General features: G+C 43.6%; 1 protein-coding gene across 2 annotated transcripts in view; it reads right to left on the bottom strand.

Annotated features, from left to right (window-relative positions):
* The window catches only part of LOC126251595 (neo-calmodulin-like), a 104,871-nt gene that overhangs the window by 50,299 nt on the left and 32,263 nt on the right, over positions 1–22,309 (bottom strand). The window contains exon 2 of one of the 2 annotated variants that reach the window (XM_049952128.1): positions 21,133–21,289. The exons of the other annotated variant lie outside the window; for it this stretch is intronic. Coding sequence (XP_049808085.1) covers positions 21,133–21,216 — 84 coding nt within the window. The 5' untranslated portion in view covers positions 21,217–21,289. The remainder of the gene's footprint in view (positions 1–21,132; positions 21,290–22,309) is intronic. 2 annotated transcript variants of the gene reach the window in all.

The following is a 22,309-nucleotide window of genomic DNA, read 5'->3' as shown; positions in this document are numbered from 1 at the left end:
GTCTCTTACGAGGAAACGTTTGGAGGGGGTCGTCGTGCGATCGCGACGTCACGACCGAGCGGAAGGAGAAAACCCGTCTATGCATCACATCGTGCTCGACAGCCGCCAACGCCGACAGCAGCTGATCACGGACCTCGTATTGCCGGGTGGTAGGGTCGTACTGACTCAGGCCGCGGTTACAGAAGCCTTTGCAGATCACTATCGCCAGTTTTACGACGAGGTGAATACAGAGGAAGAGGAAGCGGACGACCACGACATACTGCAGCACGTGTCGCACACCCTCGACAATGCAGCAGCGGCGACGCTGTTAGGTGGAATTACACGGGACGACATCGAGGACGCGCTTAACAAGGGATCAGACGGACTGCCGCTCGAGTTTTATCGGACTTTCCGCGATCTAATGATGCCCCGATGGATCAGCATGTACCAAGAACTGATGACCCCCGGTTCCCACGTGCCATCTGCATTCGTGGAAGGTATCCTTATACCGATACACAAGCCTTCCAGAGGTCGGACGGTCGAGGACTACAGGCCCATTACAATGCTCAACTCGGACTATAAACTCTTCGCCCGACTACTCGCCAGCCGCATAAAGCAGGTTCTGCCCCTACTCCTCTCAATGGAGCAAACGACACAGGGCGGAGTGACCAACATGCAAACGGCAACCAGCGAATGCAGGGATTTAATAGCCATCGCCACATCCTGTCGCCTTCGAGCCGCTCTGATCTCCATCGATTTCGACCACGCCTTCGACAGAGTTCGCCACAAGTTCCTTCTGTCCGTTATGGCCCGTATGGGCTTCCCGCCTGACTTTCTCGACATCTTTCAGCGCCTTTTCCGTGGAGCTGCATCCCGTGTACTGGTGAATGGACGGATTGCGGGTCCCTTTCCTATCCGACGGTCAGTTCGCCAAGGATGCCCACTCTCCATGATCCTTTACGCGATCGCACTCGAACCACTTGTCGGAGGGTTGAAAAACAGGCTCTCGGGAATGTCATTGAGGGATCACACCTTTCACTGCAGGATATATGCCGATGACCTTCTATTACTTGTCCGATCTGGTGACGAGGTACGATCGGTGATACAATGGATCAATCGCTATGGATTGGCAGCGGGCAGCCTCATGAATGTGGCCAAGTTGGCAGCGATGCCGATTGGGAGAGGTCTACAGGAGGACGCTTTAGCCCCACTCCCACTAGTTCACAAGATCCGGTTCTTGGGCACAACATTTACACAGGATGTGCGCCGCACGGCTGCAATGAACTATGCTCGATTACTACAGGCCATACGCACAGAAGTTCGCCGGAACTTACTTCGGCGGATGGACCTCCTACAGCGTGTGGAATACCTCAACCTTCACGTGGCGACTAAGATGATCCACATGGCCCAGGTCCTACCGATATCGACAGCGATGGCACACAGACTGCAAGCAGCGTTTGGATATTACCTTACCGCCGGACACCTATTCAAAGTCCGCTACGAAACACTCACCCCCCCTCCGCGTGATGGCGGACTGGGACTTATAAATGTACGAGCAAGATCTACAGCGTTATACTTGTGCACAATGATGAAATTGTGGACCCACAAAGATGCTTCCCTTACGGGACGTCTGTTAGAGGAATTGCTGCCGGCGTCTCTTCTGCCACCTGTCACGGTTGCGCACATTACACCTTCACTCTCGCACCTCTCGGCATTTATTCTTGAATATAGTTACGTGCACCCAGACCTTCCCAACACTCGCACTCCCAAGGCGAGAGACGTTTACAGACTGCTGCTAAGGTCCATACCTCGGAATGTGATTGAGAGGAAGAGCCCTACGACCCTATGGCCGGCGGTGTGGAGAGCGGTCCAGAAGCCGTTCCTCCCCACGCGGGAACGAGCCGCGTGGTACCAGGTGGTGAACGGGAAGGTTGTAACACGACAACGGCTGCACGCTATTGGGATGACGGATTCCCCCTTTGCCCACGTTGCCACCTCGTGGATACTGACGAACACCGTTTAACATGTGGATCGGCGTTAGATGTATGGCTGCTAGTGCAGAAGATCCTCGCCTGCTACCTACGTATCGCGCCTCGCACAATTGAGCCACGGCTCCTCCTTTGTCCAGAGGATACTTATTTCCCACCTGCGAAGACTCACGCTCTCACATGGTTTAAAGGCATGTCCATATACTACCTCTTTGGCGATGATGAGAAGATGGTGCTTGATTACTGGCAATTTCTCCAGGACAGTCATAGCACACTTGAGTGTACACCCCGATACCGACAGCTATTTGCGAACTATTTGCGCAGTGTCTTCGACAACCCCCCTCACAGTTGGGGAGTACCGAGCAGACGATGACCGCCGACATGGGGCTCCACACGCCGCGAAATGTTGTAACAATTTGGAACATGGAATCTGTACGCCGAGGGGCCATGCACATGGAATGGCGTGCGGGATTTGGTTACATTTTTCTTTCGTTATTATCTATCTTCACACTATTAGTTTCAATTTCTTTTTCATAGTTTAGAAGGAACTCTTGTTCTGTTGTTGCTACGGCTGTAATTTTCTAATTTTGTTTGTTGTAACTGAAAGACGCCTTTTGTCCATATATATATATATATATATATATATATATATATATATATATATATATATATATATATATATATATAAAAGGTTGGCAGCGGAAAAAAACAACAAGTTGGTAGAGCACTTACCAAAAAAAAAAATAATAATTAAAAAAAGGTGTTTAGGGCTCGGATTCTTACACCAGAGGTCTCGTGTTCGATTCCTCCTCTAGCACTTTTTTTCTTCTGTTTCATTTTTAAAAAAAAGTCGGTAGAGCACTTGCCCGCGAAAGGCAAAGGTCCCGAGTCGTTAAAAAAAAAAGTTGGCAAAAAAAAAGCGGTCTAGGGCGCAGCAGTCATGGACTGTGCGGCTGGTCCCGGCGGAGGTTCAAGTCCTCCCTCGGGGCATGGGTATGTGTGTTTGTCCTTAGGATAATTTAGATTAAGTAGTGTGCAAGCTTAGGGACTGATGACCTTGGCAGTTAAGTCCCATAAGATGTCACACACATTTGAACATTTTTTTGAACAAATACGAACCTGGTAACTCAGCCACGTTTCAAAAACTGCAGAGCTGTTACGTCGGAGCGAAGGTAGACTGTGGAACAGAAATCTGGCAGCTGGAACCTCATTTACAGAATCGATATTAAAGTACTTACGTGAACAACCACAACAGTGTCGGGAAACTGGCTTACGAAAACCGGATTCAGGAGTCCTGTCCAGAAGTAGTAACACACAACGAGAAGTTCTGCTATGAGACTGGCGCTGCATAAACAGAAACCTGATGGTCGTGTAGAATTTGTGATACCGCATCTGTCTCCTCAAAAATCCGCAGAAAAACACTTCAGGCGAACAAAATTCCGTCCTACCACACGGTTGTAATTGATGTCAATGAAATCTGGATTTCATTCTGTTGGTAAATGCTGCAGAATTTCGAAAGCGCAATGTCAACTTGATCTGCAGAACAGTTTCCTAAAGTACGAAGGTCGCAGTTTTTAAACAAGAGCGCTAGAAGATGCAACTGAGGTGTGACATTACCATTGTTTAAATATTGGTTTTATTTTATAGTTGAAACAATTGCAGCACGCAAATTGGCACAATTTGTTTACAGTTACGTGAAGAAACACTTTTCGATGAATGTTTTCATTTTTTTCTCCGTATAGGTCTAGGTGGAGAACAATGTCCGAAATCTATTCGTTCACTCTTGGGATCAATCAGCTTCAGAACGGACTGTTAATAACTAATTTGCAGATGGAATAAAACAACCAATCGTTATATTTTGGATGTGGTTCTGGAATATGTTCGCAGTTAACGGAGACGACAGACTATCATTCTGCTGTGGGTGTATTCCCATGCTGGCATCTGCTGTTATGAGAAACTTGATGTCTTAGCAAAGCAAGCTGCCTCTGCAGAAATTGTTCTCGATTTGAAATTACCGTATACAGACTACTTACATGAAGTCAAGCCACAGAAACCAGCGATTGCTAGAGATGTGGAATGTGTCCCAACAAAGGGAAGGGAGATGATACGTATGCGGCGTTACAACCTCAAAGTCCTACAAGGAAGTGGTTTACTAGGACGCATTGGACCTATCTACGATATCCACCATCATTCGCCGGCCGCGGTGGTCTCGCGGTTCTAGGCGCGCAGTCCGGAACCGTGGGACTGCTACGGTCGCAGGTTCGAATCCTGCCTCGGGCATGGATGTGTGTGATGTCCTTAGGTTAGTTAGGTTTAAGTAGTTCTAAGTTCTAGGGGACTGATAACCACAGCAGTTGAGTCCCATAGTGCTCAGAGCCATTTGAACCATTTGAACCACCATCATTCGACTCCCCTTTAACCATGCCTTTTTCCTGCACATCTGTATACAATTAAGATTTACGGTTTCTCTACATGCGAGTGTGCTTCTGAGTGAGAAGCTGATGAAAACCCTGTGGTGTCACCGCTAGACACCACACTTGCTAGGTGGTAACTTAAATCGGCCGCGGTCCTGTAGTACATGTCGGACCCGCGTGTCGCCACTGTGTATTCGCAAACGTAGCGCCACCACAGGGCAGGTCACAAGACACGGACTTGACCTCGCCCAGTTGTACGGACGACATAGCTTGCGACCAGACGTATCAAGTCTTCCTCTCAATTGCCGAGAGACAGATTGAATAGCCTTCAGCTAGTCCATAGCTACTACCTAGCAAGGCGCCATATGTATCAGTGCTAATTGCTTACTACTACTCACGAGATGTATTTCAACAAGAAGAACATCATTAAAAGTTAAGTATAATACAAGACAAGTTCTTTTCTTTATAGTTTTTCATCCAGTCTCCTGTTTCAGAATTTACGCCCGTCTGCGTTAGTTTCGCGTGCACCTAGCCACTCATTGTGTCGAGACCTTAGGGAATCGACACAACAAACCCCATCTTCTTTTCGTGTCCCAAATTTGACGATGAACGATCGGTATTTCTGAAGACTTTGATGAGGACGGGTTACCTCCTCCCTCAATTGGCGCCTTCTATTCGGGTGTCTAAGGACATTCACCTGTTTAAAGTGAACCACAGTTTTCTTAAAACTATGGGGAAAATCCGTAGCATTCACAGCTTCATTTATCTGTATCACTTATTATTAAGCTTACGAAGTGGTAACATACCCTGAGGTGACAAACGTCATGGGATATGCACATAGAGAGATGGCGCTAGTATCACATACACAAAGTGTAAAAGGGCATTGCATTGGCGGAGCTGTCGTTTGTATCCAGGTGATTAATGTGGAAAGGTTTCCGACGTGATTATGGCCGCACGACGTGAATTAACAGACTTTGAACGGGGTATGATAGTTGGAGCAGGACACATGTGACATTACATTTCGGAAATCGTTAGGGAATTGTATATCCTGAGATCCAAAGTGTCAATAGTGTGCTGAGAATAACAAATTTTCTGCATTACCTTTCACCCAGGACAACGCAGCGTCCGACAGCTTTCATTTAACGACCGAGAGGAGCGGCCTTTTCGTAGAGCTGTCGGTGCTAACAGACAAGCATCACTGCCATGAAAAACAGCAGAAATCAATGTGGTATATACAACGAACACATCCGTTAGGACAGTGCGTTGAAATTTCGCGTTAATGGGCTATGGCAGGAGACGACCGACGTAAACAGCACGACATCGCCTGCAGCGCCTCTCTTGGGCACGTGACCATATCGGCTGGACCCTACACGAAAACAGTGGCCTGGTCAGAGTAGTTCAGATTTCACTTGGTAAGTGGTGACAGTAGGGTTCGAGTGTGGTGCAAACCACACGATGCCTTGGAGCAAGGCACTGTGCAAGCTGGCGGTGGCTGTGAATGAATGGGGTCTGTGTTTATACGGAATGGACTGTTCACTCGTGCAGCTGAACCGAACACTGACTGGACATGGTTATGTTCGGTTACTCTGAGACCATCTGCAGCAATATATGGACTTCATGCTCCCAAGTACTGATGGAATTTTTATGGATGACAATACGCTGTGTTACCAGGCCACAATTGTTCGCGACTGGTTTGAAGAACATTCTGGACAACTCGACCGAACGGTTTGGCCACCCAACGAACATTTGTGGGAGATAATCGAGAGGTCAGTTCGTGCACTAAATCTTGCACCGGCAACACTTACGCAATTATGGAGAGCTACAGAGGCAGCACGGCTTAATATTTGCGTAGGGTATTTTTTGTTGGGCCCATGACAGGTCGAGTTGCAGCACTACGCCTGTCAGTATCGACTAACGATTTCGCATCCACATATCCACACTTCGACAGCTGAGCTGCTGCCCAAGGTAAAAGAAGTATTAATGGCTTGCCCTTGCCACATGTACTTGGAGCTACTAACAAACCTAAAAATTTACGACATGTATAGGCTGTAGCTTAATTATTGGTGTGCTAATGACGCAAATACTGATTTAATATAGTTCAGCACACCGTCCTCAGTCACTAACAGATTTTCACTTATACTCGTTATACCCTGTATATTGTGTACTTACGTGGAGGAACATGTGCCATCAAACAGTTGAAAACGTATTTGCTGACTTGAAATTTCGTTAGTTAAACATGAACTATAACGCAATCAAATAACCAACCATTTTACTACTGGTTTAAGTAAAATCTGACTGCCTGATGATGTAGTTCGCAGTAAATTATGTCACTACCAATATGTAGGGCTTCCATAATGTCGCCAATGAAGTGTGCTTGATACGTAGAGGAATGAAGCAACTTCGTACGAAAATTAACCGTTCAAATACGTGTACGTAATGTCGTTGTAGACTTTCTTTTCTCTCTGATTTTTTCCATGTGAAACACTTGTTTCTCCTAAGACCGCTACCACTTTCGTTTCGAAATTTTGCATACTCAGGGATACACACTTAAGCCACGGTTAAAACTTAACGTTTACGAGTACAATATTCAGCGAAGTCCGTAAAAATGATTTTTCAACAACTAACGGGATGTGAGCCTAAATAATCAGTGTCAATATCGTAGAAACTATATTAACATGTTTTTGCTATGTTTTATTGGTTTCTAGTCTTCTCGTCGAAATGTTTTGATCCACAAGTTTCTCGTTGCGCTCTCCTTCACGAACCTATATTTCATTATCACAAAAATTTCAAGCAGTTGTTTGAAACCGTAACTAACAATCCATATATAAGTAAAAGTATTACTTTAACTTAACGATATATCTGTACAAAGTGTATCACTTTACTTTTCACTTACTTTAGTGAACCCTTAGACAACACAAGTGGCTATTTTTAAATAATTACCTTTTGTCTCGGCGGATAGTACTGTAACACATACTTTCCAATACCATTGTTTTGGGCTCACCAGCAAGGTGGACTGCTTCTCAATATCGGTGTTATGGTAAATTCTTTGAATAGGAATGAAAACAGGTCCCATCTTTGATTATGTACACATCTGTTTCGCGCTGCAAGTGATGTGTTGCAGCCACCCCACAGCAAATAGGTCGCCATAATGTGCTGCGAAAGGTGCAGATAATACCATACCAACACACGGAAGGACGTGTATTTATCGATAACTTCTCATCTTGTTTTGATCCTAGTAATCAGTCCCACGTGTTTGCAACAATGTTTAGAAAACCTGAACGTTATACATAGCAATTCTGGGGAAGCTGTGAGGTAGCCATCAACTATTATTAAAGCGCTATCTGGGGTTAAATACTGAATCACCCATTTTTGCTGTGAAAATAGAGTGGGAATGCATAATTTCAAGCTAAAAACATTGTACTGCGGTTATCGAGGCGAAACCGCAAAATTAGATTTGTTTCCCCAAATAAATAACACTCGCAACTGTTGTTTCTGAATTTCTGTTGGTCGTTCGGCACACTATATTACAATTACCCACTCACAATATAACTCAGCTACGGTTAGGCTTAACTCTTCATCTTCACATCAATGTGGTCAAGGCAAGGTCTATGTACACAGTCTTCCCATTTTGCCATGAAATGCCGTTATTCAACGTTTTAATATTCTTAAATACAATTAGTTTGATATTTAGTACTTTATAACTGTTTTGGCTTCACATACTATTGTACCGTGATTTGATCAGGTGAGTGGCACATCTTGTCTGTGCACTTTTACCTTTTTTCTGTCCTTATTCCTTTTGGTTAAGAAAAATACTCTCCAAAACATTTACTTGCCTCTCTGGAGAAATCACAAACAGTGTATTACATGGATTTTACTTTTAGACGTGCGCATCAAAAAGGATTTTACGATGGGCCCAGTGACTGCTTTGATCCACATGTACGCTCCTGAATATTAATTTAGCGCTTTTAAGCTTAACTGAGAGGCAAATATCCACGACATCGAGTTTCCGCTGGGCGTATGAATATTTCAGCTTTGTTTGCACACACAAATTGGATCTGTCTGTTTATCAGGTTTCCAAGCTCATACCAGCAATTTACATACAACCGAATGCTGTCAGACTACCGTTTATCTGTAGAAGCATTGTATTTTAATACAGCCGTACTGTGGAAACGTGCTGTGAGAGGTGATCTTGTCACATGCGTCAGTCGAATGGAAAAAAGGAAGAATGTTGCTGATAATAACTAACGGCTATCCGCCCCTAATTGGTTTCTCCGAAAGGGCTCAATAAACTGAATAATAAAATTAGCTTGTTTCATCACAGTAGTAGGGGGCTGAAAAATAATGTAAGTGAGTTTTTGTATGTCTGGGAGATTTGGAAAATTCTGTTCCTCTCCGATAAACATGTAACCACAGGAAATAAGGGTTTATACACTAGCATCATTTATGTGCAGAGTTAACACGGAAGAAGAATGAGATGCAACATATGTAAAAGTTGGACACAATGTCAGAAATATTGAAACAAGCAGCTTTTGTGTAGATCAGAACCTAGAAGAATGTGCCTGTGAGTTGTTAGTGCAGAATACTTCTCTCATGATAAATTATAACAGTATACAAACCCTCTCTAGGACACTTTGGGCTGTTCTTGTTGTTGTGGTCTTCAGTCCAGAGGCTGGTTTGACGCAGCTCTCCATGCTACTCTATCCTGTGCAAGCTTCTTCATCACCCAGTACCTACTGCAACCTACATGCTTCTGAATCTGTTTATTCTATTCATCTCTTGGTCTCCCTCTACGATTTTTACCCTCCACGCTTCCCTCTAATAATAAATTGGTGATCCCTTGATGTCTCAGAATATGCCCTACCAACCGATCCCTTCTTCTAGTCAAGTTGTGCCACAAATTTCTCGTCTCACCCATTCTATTCAATACCTCGTCATCAGTTACGTGATCTACCCATCTAATCTTCAGCGTTCTTCTGTAGCACCACATTTAGAAAGCTTCTATTCTCTTCTTGTCTAAACCATTTATCGTCTACGTTTCACTTCCATACAAGGCTACACTCCATACAAGTACCTTCAGAAACGAGTTCCTGACACTTAAATCTATATTCGATGTTAACAAATTTCTCTTCTTCAAAAACGCTTTCCTTGCCATTGCCAGTCTACATTTTATATCCTCCTAATCTAATTCCCGCAGCATCACCCGATTTAATTAGACTACATTCCATTATTTTCGTTTTGCTTTGTTGATGTTCGTCTTATATCCTCTTTTCAATACACTGCCCATTCCGTTCAGCTGCTCTTCCAGGTCCTTCGCTGTCTCTGACAGAATTACAATGTCATCGACGAACCTCAAAGTTTTTATTTCTTCTCCATGGATTTTAATTCCCACCCCGAATTTTTCTTTTGTTTCCTTTACTGCTTGCTCAATATACAGATTGAATAACATCGGGGAGATGTCTCACTCCCTTCCCAACCACTGCTTCCCTTTCATGTCCGTCGACTCTTATAACTGCCATCTGGTTTCTGTACAAATTGTAAATAGCTTTTCGCTCCCTGTATTTTACCCCTGCCTCCTTCACAATTTGAAAGAGAGTATTCCAGTCAACATTGTCAAAAGTTTTCTCTAAGTCTACAAATAATAGAAACGTAGGTTTTGCCTTTCCTTAATCTATCTTCTAAGATAAGTCATAGGGTCAGTATTGCCTCACGTGTTCCAACATTTCTACAGAATCCAAACTGATCTACCTCGAGGTCGGCGTCTACCAGTTTTTCCATTCGTCTGTAAAAATTCGTGTTAGTATTTTGCAGCCGTGGCTTATTAAACTGATAGTTCGGTAATTTTCGCATCTGTCAATACCTGCTTTCTTTGGGTTTGGAATTATTATAGTCTTCTCGAAGTCTGAGGGTATTTCGCCTGTCTCATACATATTGCTCACTAGATGGTAGATTTTTGTGAGGCCTGACTCTTCCAAGGCTGTCAGTAGTTCTAATGGAATGTTGTCTATTCCCGGGGCCTTGTTTCGATTTAGGTCTTTCAGTGCTCTTTCAAACACTTCACGCAGTACCATATCACCTATTTCATATCTTCATTTACATTCTCTTCGATTTCTAAAATATTGTCCTCAAGATAGACCCTCTATATACTCCTTCCACCTTTCTGCTTTCCCTTCTTTGCGTAGAACTGGGTTTCCATCTGAGCTCTTGATATTCATGCAAGTGGTTCTCTTTTCTTGAAAGGTCTCTTTAATTTTCTTGAAGGCAGTATCTATCTTACCCTAGTGATATGCGCCTCTACATCCTTACATTTGTCCTCTAGCCATCCCTGCTTAACCATTTTGCACTTCCTGTCGATCTCATTTTTGAGACGTTTGTATTCCTTTTTGCCTGCTTCATTTACTGCATTTTTGTATTTTCTCCTTTCATCAATTAATTCAATATCTCCTCTGTTACTCAAGGATTTCTATTAGCTCTCGTCTTTTTACCTACTTGATCCTCAGCTACCTTCACTATTTCATCTCTCAAATCTGCCCATTCTTCTTCTACTGTATTTTTTCCCCCCATTATTGTCAATCGTTCCCTAATGCTCTCCCTGAAGCTCTCTACAACCTTTGGTTTTTTCAGTTTATCGAGGTCCCACTACCTCAAATTCCCACCTTTTTGCAGTTTCTTCAGCTTTATGTTAGAGTGTACATCTGCCCTTGGAAATGTCTTACAATTTAAAACCTGGTTCCTAAATCTCAGTCTTGCCATGATATAATCTATCTGAAACCTATCAGTATCTCCAGGCTTCTTCCATGTATACAACCTTCTTTTATGATTCTTGAACCAAGTGTTAGCTATGATTAAAAAATGCTCTGTGCAAAATTCTACCATGCGGCTTCTTCTTTCATTCCTTAATCCCATTGCATATTCACATACTATGTTTCCTTGTCTTCCTTTTCCTACTATCGAGTTCAAGTCACCCATGACAATTAAATTTTCGTCTCCCTTCACTATCTGAATAATTTCTTTTATCTAATCATACATTTCATCAATCTCTTCGTCATCTGCGGAGCTAGTTGGCATATAAACTTGTACTACTATGGTAGGCGTGGGCTTCATATCTATCTTGGCCACAATTATGCGTTCACTATGCTGTTTGTAGTAGCCAACACTCATTCCTATTTTCCCATTCATTATTAAACCTACTTCTGCATTACCCCTATTTGATTTTGTGTTTATAACCCTGCAGTCACCTGGCCAGAAGGTTTGTTCCTGCTGCCACCGAACTTCACTAATTCCCACTATATCTAACTTTAACCCATCCATTTCCCTTTTTAAATTTTCTGACCTACCTGCCCGATTAAGGGATCTGACATTCCACGCTCCGATCCGTAGAACACCAGTTTTCTTTCTCCTGATAACAACGTCCTCCTGAGTAGTCCCCACCCGGAAATCCGAAAGAGGGACTATTTTACCGCCGACCGGAGTGGCCGTGCGGTTCTAGGCGCTACAGTCTGGAGCCGAGCGACCGCTACGGTCACAGGTTCGAATCCTGCCTCGGGCATGGATGTGTGTGATGTCCTTAGGTTAGTTAGGTTTAATTAGTTCTAAGTTCTAGGCGACTGCTGACCTCAGAAGTTAAGTCGCATAGTGCTCAGAGCCATTTGAACCATTTGACTATTTTACCTCCGGAATATTTTACCCAAGAGGACGCCATCATCATTGAAACATACAGTAAAGCTAAATGCCCTCGGGAAAAATTGACTATTTATGTGAAATATAGTTGTATTGTTGAGCTACGTGCCAGACAAGAAGAAACAGTACTTTGTGGAGATTTCAGTGCAGATTTCTTAAAACATTGTGGCACGAAAAATGAACTGAGATTATTATTTTGCTGTTTCAATCTGATTTCAATGGTAAATTTTGCTACTCTGTTGCGGCAAAATAGCAGGACCCTGATTGATAACATCTTTATTGTCAATGCTCTGGCTGAAATAATCAGTGCGTACCCAATTGTTAACGGACTTTCAGATCATGCTGCACAAGTAATGAAATAAACGATGTGGCAACTCGGAGATCTGAGGCCTGGTCACAGAAAGCAGGGAGTCTAATTAATGAGAACAGGATACAATAACTTAAGAATAAGTTGAAAGAGGTGGTGTGGGATGAGGTATATATAGGAAGAGATGCTAATATGAAGCTCAGTAAATCCCATAGTAAACGTGTGTCAGTATCTGAAAGTACCTTTCCTAAAAAGCTATCTAGAAAGCCATGAAAAAAAAACGAATAAGCAATGGACAAGTAAAGATAAAAGCGTCCAAAAGCGACTCTTACAACTGTTGTCAGATCCGTCTCATGCAGAATTTCTGCCATTGCGGCTCTCTTAAGCCAAAACGAATATTTAAAACTTACAGGACTGTTTTAGGATTTTGAAAGAGGTCAGTCATGAGATTTAAGATATATAAAATTCTGTTGATGGATATTCTACAGTGCTGTTCACAGTTTGATGGCGGCACACTGTTGGTGAATGAGTAAGTGTTGATGGATGGATGAGGGGGTAGTCTAAGTGGAGAGCAAATTAAATACGCTTAGCAGGGTCATTGTGTCTGTTTTATTGGAGGTTTCGTAACAGTGGATGTGGGTGTCAAATGCAGCTACGTATTGGGAGGGAGATGAGAGGCGTTGGCTACGCACTCTTAACTTACTGATAAAATATGACAGGAAAGACTATAAAGTATAGAAAGGATACCCTTTATAGTCCTTCCTGTCATCGTCCTTCCTGTCATATCTTATCAGTAAGTTAAGAGTGTGTTGCGAACCCCTCCACCTCCGTCTCCATACATAACTGCAGATGAGAAAATGGGGGACTGATTTAAGTTATATTGGGACAGAATGCGTTGAGGTGAGGACGACGCGGTATGTGATGGCAGAGAGACTCATCCCTTCAGTTCGATAGCTCTACAATGAGTCAAAACGAAATTTGAAACTTCCTGGCAGGCTCGAAGCCAGTACACTTGCTTTTCGTGGGCAACTGAGCCATCCCACAAAGCTTTATATCCGCCAGCACCTCATCTCCTATGAACCAACTTTTACAGAAGTTGTGGGTATCTTGCAGGACTAGAGCTCCTGGGAGGATGGGTATTGCGGAGCCATGGCTTAGCCACAGCCCGTGTGATTGTTTTCGGAATGAATTTTGACTCTGTAGCGGAGTGCACGCTGATATGAAACTTCCTGGAAACAATGACTGGCTTCAGCTGAAGCTGAGCCTGAGGTTTTGCTGAAGAAAGTTTAGAGCTCTCTAGGTCACCGACCTGAGGTCATTAACAAGGCCACACTTGTTGTGACACAATATTAACGCTATGTCTCCCGCTGGAGCCTAATTTTTACAGCGTGTGGTTGTAACAGTAAACTGGTGACGCTCCTCTGCATGACTGAGGAGAAGGGAGGGGACCCGATGGCATTTTGTTGCCCACCATTACGGGGTGTGTAGTATTTCCCGATATCTTCCTAACAATTGAGTGGGACTGGACATTTAATTAGCTGGTTAAGGGTGGTAAAAGGGAGGGTAAACGGATGCCGAATGCTATGCTGGGAGTCTGATGTTCAAGCACTTGTATGAACTGACATAAAGTGAGGGAGGCAGAAATCCTAGCATCGTTGACAGAGTCGGATAAGGGTTTTAAAGGTATGGATCATGACGGAAGGGTTACAGCATGCAGTTTAAGTTCGTTGTGGACTTTTAGTCTGACGGTTGTTGAGCGAAGTTTCCAGGTCAGCTTGCGACTGAAAGTCAGTTCCAGGTAATATCATGTTTTATTTAGCTGGATCAGATAGTTGCGTTTGCTGATGTGATAGTCGGGCAGATAGCCTCGATCCTTACTTGGTCCTATTATTATTAACAATCATGTTCCTAAATGTTCCAAGGAGAATCGCAACTCTTTCATTGTGGAGTGTACCAATGAGAGCCGTTATCAACCCGATTTTGAAGATACAGCTTCTCCACCATGCCTCTTAAATATTTTTCTTTCCACAAATTACAAAAATGTCATACAAGAGTAAGGGCTCGGGAAAACACAAAGCAATTATTGTCGTAACAGCTGGCAATGTTGCTGCCTTAGACGCGCTGTTCGAAGCTACTATATTCAAAACCAACTGAGCTGGAAGCTGCTTGAACCACCCAGTGAGGGGAAATGCGACGTGCCATGTGAGGGTTACATGCAGTCTTTTGCTCATACCTGAAATACAGAATACAAACGATCTTTGACAACTGTTAAAACGCCTGTAGTTTTACATTACTAGACTGATTCATATTCAAGTCCCTTGATTTACGAGTTTTACCTAACTACTATGACCCCGTAATACGCCACATTAAACAGTCTCGGACATACATTTTCTGGAGGCGATATACTTTTGGTCAATAGTTACTGGGTTACTTTCTATAAATCTGAAACCATATCGAAGGCGGAATATCTAATATGTGATGAAATTATAAATTTTTCTATGCAGCATTTATCGCTCGAAGGTCCCATCAACGTTGCTGATGAATCATGAACTATTTCGTATCAGAGTTTTTGAGGCTGATGGTATTACATGCAATCAATACCTTTAGTAGAGTTCTGAGGGCATCATGGGGTAAAAGTTCACGAAACAATGTCTGTGTTCTTTTGTTTCGTACTGCTGACGGAATATTGGGACTAACACGCACATCGCATCTATCGTTCAGGTTCGAAAAGTTGCGCTTTACCGCACTCCTCCGCCCCGCCCCCCCCCCCCCCCCCTTCATTTTGTTCGTCGTTGTACTCATGACTTGGTCTGGCGGATGTCACATGACAGCCCTTAAATTTCAGCGCTCAATACTTCTGTCAGTTTTTTTCCCCCTTCCAGACGGCAGTCAGCACTTTGACTGAACACGCTGAGCAACCGTTCCGATCTCTGTAGCACTACAGCATGAAGCCCGACGCAAGTAGGCTATAATGATATATCTGAAAGACAAAGTCATTAATAATCTCTAGAATATCATCGATTTTTTTAAATATTCTATAAAAAGGTTACATGCTTGTCTTAAGAAGTTAATTGGTAATCTATTCCGAAGGTTCATCCGCAGATGTACTCAGGCTCGGATGGAAAGTTTCAAAAGTAGCGAGATAGAATATTTACCTTGGTACAAACGGAAAATGTGTGCAAGCATAGACGCAAAAGGAAAAGAGGCTGTCTATGCAGATTGGTATACTTACTAAATTAAGTTCAATTAGTGGTAGTCGCAATCTACGTAGCGCCCGTTTGAGTCCCCAAAGGTCTGGATTCGTTCCATCTGCTACCTCAAAACATTTCTGCGTGTCCAAACCTCGAGATCCTTCAGGAGTTGAGCACAAAGTAATGCCTATGCTAAAAAACAGGCGCACACTAATACGCCACGACAGATGATTTACTTGTTACGCAAACAGTCTTGCTTTTTTTTTCCTGAAATAGTAAACCGAAAATGCATTCATCTGCAGATGTGGCTCGTGGTTTCCACAATGAGGAAGACTGCGACCCTTACGAATCAAAACTGTGGTGCCAGGACACTCTAAAATATATATCAACTCGTCTGATTTCCTTTTCGTAATCAACTACTAAATAGCACCAAGAGATCTTTAATGCGATACATGTCATCTGCGGTGCATGTTTAATGTTTATCGTGTTTTCGATTCCGAACTTGGGACGTTCAATGTTTTTTGTGTGCTCATTCCGAGGCGTTTATTGAGTTCAGGGACTGCTCCGTTTGCATGTTAGTTATATAAAGCACAGGGCGTGTGACGTCACAGAACATCTGCGAAGGTCACATGCCGTATTTCGTGGTATTCGTGTTGATACTTGCGTAATACAAAAATATACAATTAAAGAGGTACACCCCATTAAAGATCTCTCCGATATGCGTCATTTTGAGTTATGTTCAGTTCTGCTGAAGTGTTAAGAAATGTGACGTCGTTTGACAACCGTGCAAGGGCACACTGCTCCGCTGAAATTATACACATACCACTGCCTTGATTGCTCTGTTTTTGTTCTTGATTTATACTTAGATTGGGTCTGATCGCTGCAATTTACTTCACTTTCACCCTAAGCTTATGTTTCAAACTTTTGTCTAATAAATTTCGCAGTGAATTCATATTGTGATATTTTCAGACTCGCGGTGTGCAACAGTTAATCGCAAGAAAATAAAACTCACAAGAGCTCACGAACAATACGCACAGAAAAAGAAACTTGCTAACAACGCACTTTATCCCGCAAACGCCGTCAGTAGGGAAGGAAATTGTCAGCAACTGAAGGTGATGAGACATATTTTGCGGTCTGTTTCCTCCAATCAGTCGTGAAACTCTCGCTGCGTGTCGCCACTTACGCTGCTGCACTCTAGCAAGACGTTAACAAACTTCAGCATGCCACTGCTACAACGGACAGAATTGCCAATGCCAGAAACAAAACTTCAGCGCTATTAAAACACCGATATAAAACGTCGATTAATGACGCATCAAAGCATAACAGAGAAATATACAGAGGCACGGATTCCATAGTGAAGATGAAGCCGCCGTGTTGTAAGTGGTTAAATGTGAAAATCACGTGGACGTTGCCAGGACATCTTTAAGGCGTCAGCCCACGGATCGTGCATTCGAACGTCAACGTTGAGCGTAGCGAGTTCGCCGTGCTGCTGGACGCTCGGAAACGATGCGGCTTTGCAGAAGATCTCAACATGTTATACGCAATCGCAACGCACTCCAATAGCTGTTGTCGGCTGTATGTGGTTCGCAAATCATCACACAATTCGTTTATAAAATGGACGGGTGCAAAATGCCTACGCCAGCTATATCAAAACGCACATTTCCTCCCTTGTCCATGTGCTAGCCATGTTGTTCTTTCTGAAGTACAAATAAATGCAAAATTCAATATCCACGAAAATTTTGTAAGACAAAAAATGTTCTAGATACAGTCAGTTTAGAAAAATTTCATTGCGTTCTCTTGTATACGAGGGTTGGAACTCAAATAGTGGCAACTATTTATTCACAACCGATACAAAAGAGTTACTTGTTTGCTCCTGTTGCTATCCTTCAAAGTAGTCACCAGCATTGTGTAGAACCCGTTGGCAGCGATGTGGAAGGCGTAGTATACCGTTAGCAGAGGCTGTTCTGTTGATGGTGCTAATGGAGTACTTGTCGTCCTTCCCCCACTACTCAAAAGCAGGCTGATATTCATTTCCTCATCCTTATATCTGAAATTAATGTTTTAGCGAGGAATAACACAATATTTCTAACTGGACCATTACATATGTTGTTAATGAGCTTCACCTTTGCGCTTTCCTAGCTGCGACCTGATTTACGTAAAATATTATCCACTAGCTTTCAGTTGTACCAGACGCATTTCCACTCTATATCTACACGGATGTGATCCCACAATCTCACGAAAAAGCTGAAGAACCCTGTGTCTGTACCAGCTGCAGGAAGGGCCATGATTCGTCTTATACCTTTAGTGACTTGCTGCATGTCATTGTATAAAACGTGAAATGTGTGAGTTAGGGCTGACTGCACCAAACTCGATTAAATCAAAATTCGACTGCAACAACCTCGGTTAAAGTTGAACGAGGGAGTTCATTGTGGTTATGTTGACTGAGGTTGGAGACTCATTTATCTTGAACTGATCAAAGTTAACATGAAATTAAACGCACACCGCATTAAGACAGCGTCGCGTTTTGATGTGTTAGATGGCACAGACGATGAAGAAATGTTATGTCTTGACCATGTAAATCTCCGCTGCAAGCGTAGGGGTATACTTGTGGAAAGTGGGATATCCTTTTGAAGATTACAGGGACAGAAAATCTGAAGAGAAATTTCATCTTTCAAAAGAAACAGAGTGGTTGTTATTAGGTCCAGTCAACGAGCGACTGGAATTTCATACTTATCGGAATAATCATGTCTTGCCCATCTACATCTACATCCATACTCCGCAAGCCGCCTGACGGTGTGTGGCGGAGGGTACCTTGAGTATCTCTATCGGTTCTCCCTTCTATTCCAGTCTCGTATTGTTCGTGGAAAGAAGGATTGTCGGTATGCCTCTGTGTGAGCTCTAATCCCTCTGATTTTATCATGGTCTCTTCGCGAGATATACGTAGGAGGAATCAATATACTGCTTGACTCCTCGGTGAAGGTATGTTCTCGAAACTTCAACAAAAGCCCGTACCGAGCTACTGAGCGTCTCTCCTGCAGAGTCTTCCACTGGAGTTTATCTATCATCTCCGTAACATTTTAGCGATTACTAAATGATCCTGTAACGAAGCGCGCTGCTCTCCGTTGGATCTTCTCTATCTCTTCTATGAACCCTATCTGGTACGGATCCCACACTCCTCAGCAGTATTCAAGCAGTTGGCGAACAAGCGTACTGTAATCTACTTCCTTTGTTTTCGGATTGTATTTCCTTAGGATTCTTCCAATGAATCTCAGTCTGGCATGTGCTTTACCGACGATCAACTTTATATGATCATTCCATTTTCAATCACTCCTAATGCGTACTCCCAGATAATTTATGGAATTAACTGCTTCCAGTTGCTGACCTGCTATATTGTAGCTAAATGATAAGGGATCTTTCTTTCTATGTATTCGCAGCACATTACACTTGTCTACAGATTCAATTGCCATTCCCTGCACCATGCGTCAATTCTCTGCAGATCCTCCTGCATTTCAGTACAATTTTCCATTGTTACAACCTCTCGATATACCACAGCATCATCCGCAAAAAGCCTCAGTGAACTTTCGATGTCATCCACAAGGTCATTTATGTATATTGTGGATAGCAACGGTCCTACGACACTTCCCTGCGCACACCGGAAATCACTCTTACTTCGGAAGACTTCTCTCCATTGAGAATGACATGCTGCGTTCTGTTATCTAGGAACTCTTCAATCCAATCACACAATTGGTCTGATAGTCCATATGCTCTTACTTTGTTCATTAAACGACTGTGGGGAACTGTATAGAACGCCTTGTGGAAGTCAAGAAACACGGCATCTACCTGGGAACCCGTGTCTATGGGCCTCTGAGTCTCGTGGACGGATAGCGCGAGCTGGGTTTCACACGATCGTCTTTTTCGAAACCCATGCTGATTCCTACAGAGTAGATTTCTAGTCCCATGAACAGAGTTCTAATGACATTTGGTGCATATGCAACTGGTGCATTAAATATACGAGGACTATTTGAAAGGAAAGGTCCTATACGTCGTGAAATGTTTTATTTGTAACAGCCTGCTACATGTTCGAGTTATTTCTCCATATAGTCACCATTCCAATTTAGTACCAACTCCAATACTCTTGTCGTCGAAGGCGGCCGCTTGTGCTTTCCGCCACTTCTCCACGCTGGTCTATAGTTCGTTGTCTGTGCCAAAATGTTGTCCTCATAGCCAGCGGTTCATGTGAGCAAAGACGGACATCAGAGGGAGCCAAGTCCGGGCTGTATGGTGGTTGACCAAACCTTTCGCATCGCAAATGCTGCAGTGCCGTTCTCACTGATCTGCAATGTGCGACCGAGAAAAGTTGTGAGGAAGGAAATGCATGACAGGTACGTTACGTGGAGTTGCATGAAATCAGGCTAAACCTCGCAGCGGGCATCAGTACTTGGCGGAAGACACTTTCGGTTCAGGCATTTTTACGTGCTCACCGTGTGCTCAGAACTGCAAAGAGCGACGTGACGCCACCGACAGGCTGAGTACATACACAGCCCAAAACATCTGTGCGAAGGTTCATCGGATTTTTACTGTCGTTTCCACTTCGTGACCTATCGGCCCATTCTTTGCGAATAGCCCTTGTAGTTATTGCTGACAGTGCTAACGTACATAGTGCATCAGCGCAAGGAATTATCAGTGATGTATCGGGGGATCATACCAGCAATGTCTCCACAATACGTGAAGTTCCCTTCTCCAGCAAAATTACATTACGTGATGAATTTCCAGTGGATTGTATTTACATAAGGATTCTGCGGTTTAATGCGGACTTTTCTGCAATAGAAAATCACATTTCTCATGTAATTGCCAGACCACCAGTGACAAAAATTTAATAATATGGGATATTGCTGCGCGGTGGCCAGGAGCAGAATTAAACTGTGTTCCTGCATTTGGGCACGCTTCCAGTTTCTTCCGAACACTACATCCGTCCGTTTTTTACATCCGAAAATTTTCGATTTATAACCGACCAGCTCTAAATGCATATCAAATTCAAATTTTCAGAAATTTGGCGTCCTTTTCTTTCCCTTCATAGGGAATAACAATGCCCTGATTAAGATACCAATCTGAAAACGTATATAAGTACCAAGGGGATTAGAAGTAAATACCTAGGACATCGATTGTCATTATTTTTTCATTGTATAATTCTCGCTTTCCTTTGTAACAAACGGAGATAATCACGGTCAAATTCCCGGTTAGCCGAAATTGTTTTTCTAACCGACATTTAACGCTGGTGCAGCGCAGACACAAATTAATCGGGATAAGCTTGAAGCGCGATCACGAGACCCTCGGTTATGTTTCTTTTTAATCGACTTTGGAGCAGTCGGCCCTTAGCGTGCTCTTCGCTCGCGACACAAGCAACTTCAGTTTCATATGTCTTGCACCCACTACATTTCGTTAGTATAAAACAAGCACAAGAATTATTCCACGAGAGTTAGTTTCGACACACGAACAGCACAATGCGTGGTTAGTGGAACTGCAAAACAGTCGTCCGTGTTAGTAGCACTAGAAGGGAGTTATTTATGGTGACTCACGGATATTTGCCGGACTTCGTAGCGGCTGGTGAGCCTGCGCAGGCGCCGGAACTCTTGGTCGTACGCGTTGTCCGTGTCCGCCATCGTCTGCTCGCTTCCCTTCCCTCGGTCAGCTCGTCGCTGGTGAGGCCTACCGAGTCAGTGGCAGACACGACAGCTGAAAAGGCGGAGCCCATTCTGACGAGTATAACCAGAGAATGCTCGAAATGGTAAGTTTATACGTATTTAGAGGTGCATTCCCTAACGGTAAGACGGGAGGTAGTATCAGCAAACTTAGCGGTGACAGTGGCCCTGACACCGGTCCCAGGCGCCATCGCCACATGTCCCCCGACAACATCGCCTGACAGCTTGCTCTCAGTGCGACCGATCTCGTTCGTCTGTTTTTGACAGGGTACGTGCCACGACGCTTCTTCTCTTACAGACGAGTCCTTAATTGTAGGATTTGCTATCCAAAAGACGCTGGATGCTTGTGGATGAGCTATATCCGTCTCTAGGTGAACGTGCAGAATACCATGCACTCTTTCTCTAGCTATTGCAACCGTCACGTAAGTTTTACAAATATGAAGGGTAAACACAAACAGCCTGCAGAGCTTGTTAGGGTATTGCAGAGGTTGTTGTCCTGAGAAATAAACGTTAAGAAAAAAAAATCGATACGTTGCGCCGTTACCGAGTTAACAGGCACTAAAGGTAGCCAATAAAGCCATTGCGCGTGCAAATTCAAGCGCCCCGTCAGATACAGTGTCAGCTGCTCTCATAGCGTAGATGACAGCACAGCGCACGAGACTGCTCTTTGGCTCGGGTTCGATGCTTAATACCGCCCCAAGTCCAAGTTTTGTATCTCGAAGAACACATTTGGTGACACTGTCTCAGGAAGGCTGCTTCAACTTGTGCGCGCAGCGGCCTGATTGGTTAACTTCATTTCTAATTAACTAGGAAACGGCACAACGACATCCTGCCCTGCAACTCCTTTACAAACTTCTCGAACTGTCTCTGACCACCGTGTAAAAGAACGGAGAAAGAAACTTCCTGTTATATACATGAGATGATACATAATGACACTCACAAGCAATCCCACTTCATAAAATGCATTTCAGCCGAACACAGGCTAGTCTTAACCGACCAGTACCTTCTCCCTATTCATTTTACTTAATACCTCATTCAGAAAAATTGAGATTGC

The sequence above is a fragment of the Schistocerca nitens genome, chromosome 4, assembly GCF_023898315.1.
Source record: "Schistocerca nitens isolate TAMUIC-IGC-003100 chromosome 4, iqSchNite1.1, whole genome shotgun sequence".
In the NCBI taxonomy this organism is placed as follows: Eukaryota; Metazoa; Arthropoda; class Insecta; order Orthoptera; family Acrididae; genus Schistocerca; species Schistocerca nitens.
The sequence above is the reverse complement of the archived record's forward strand: the minus strand, read 5'-3'. Positions and strand labels throughout refer to the sequence as shown.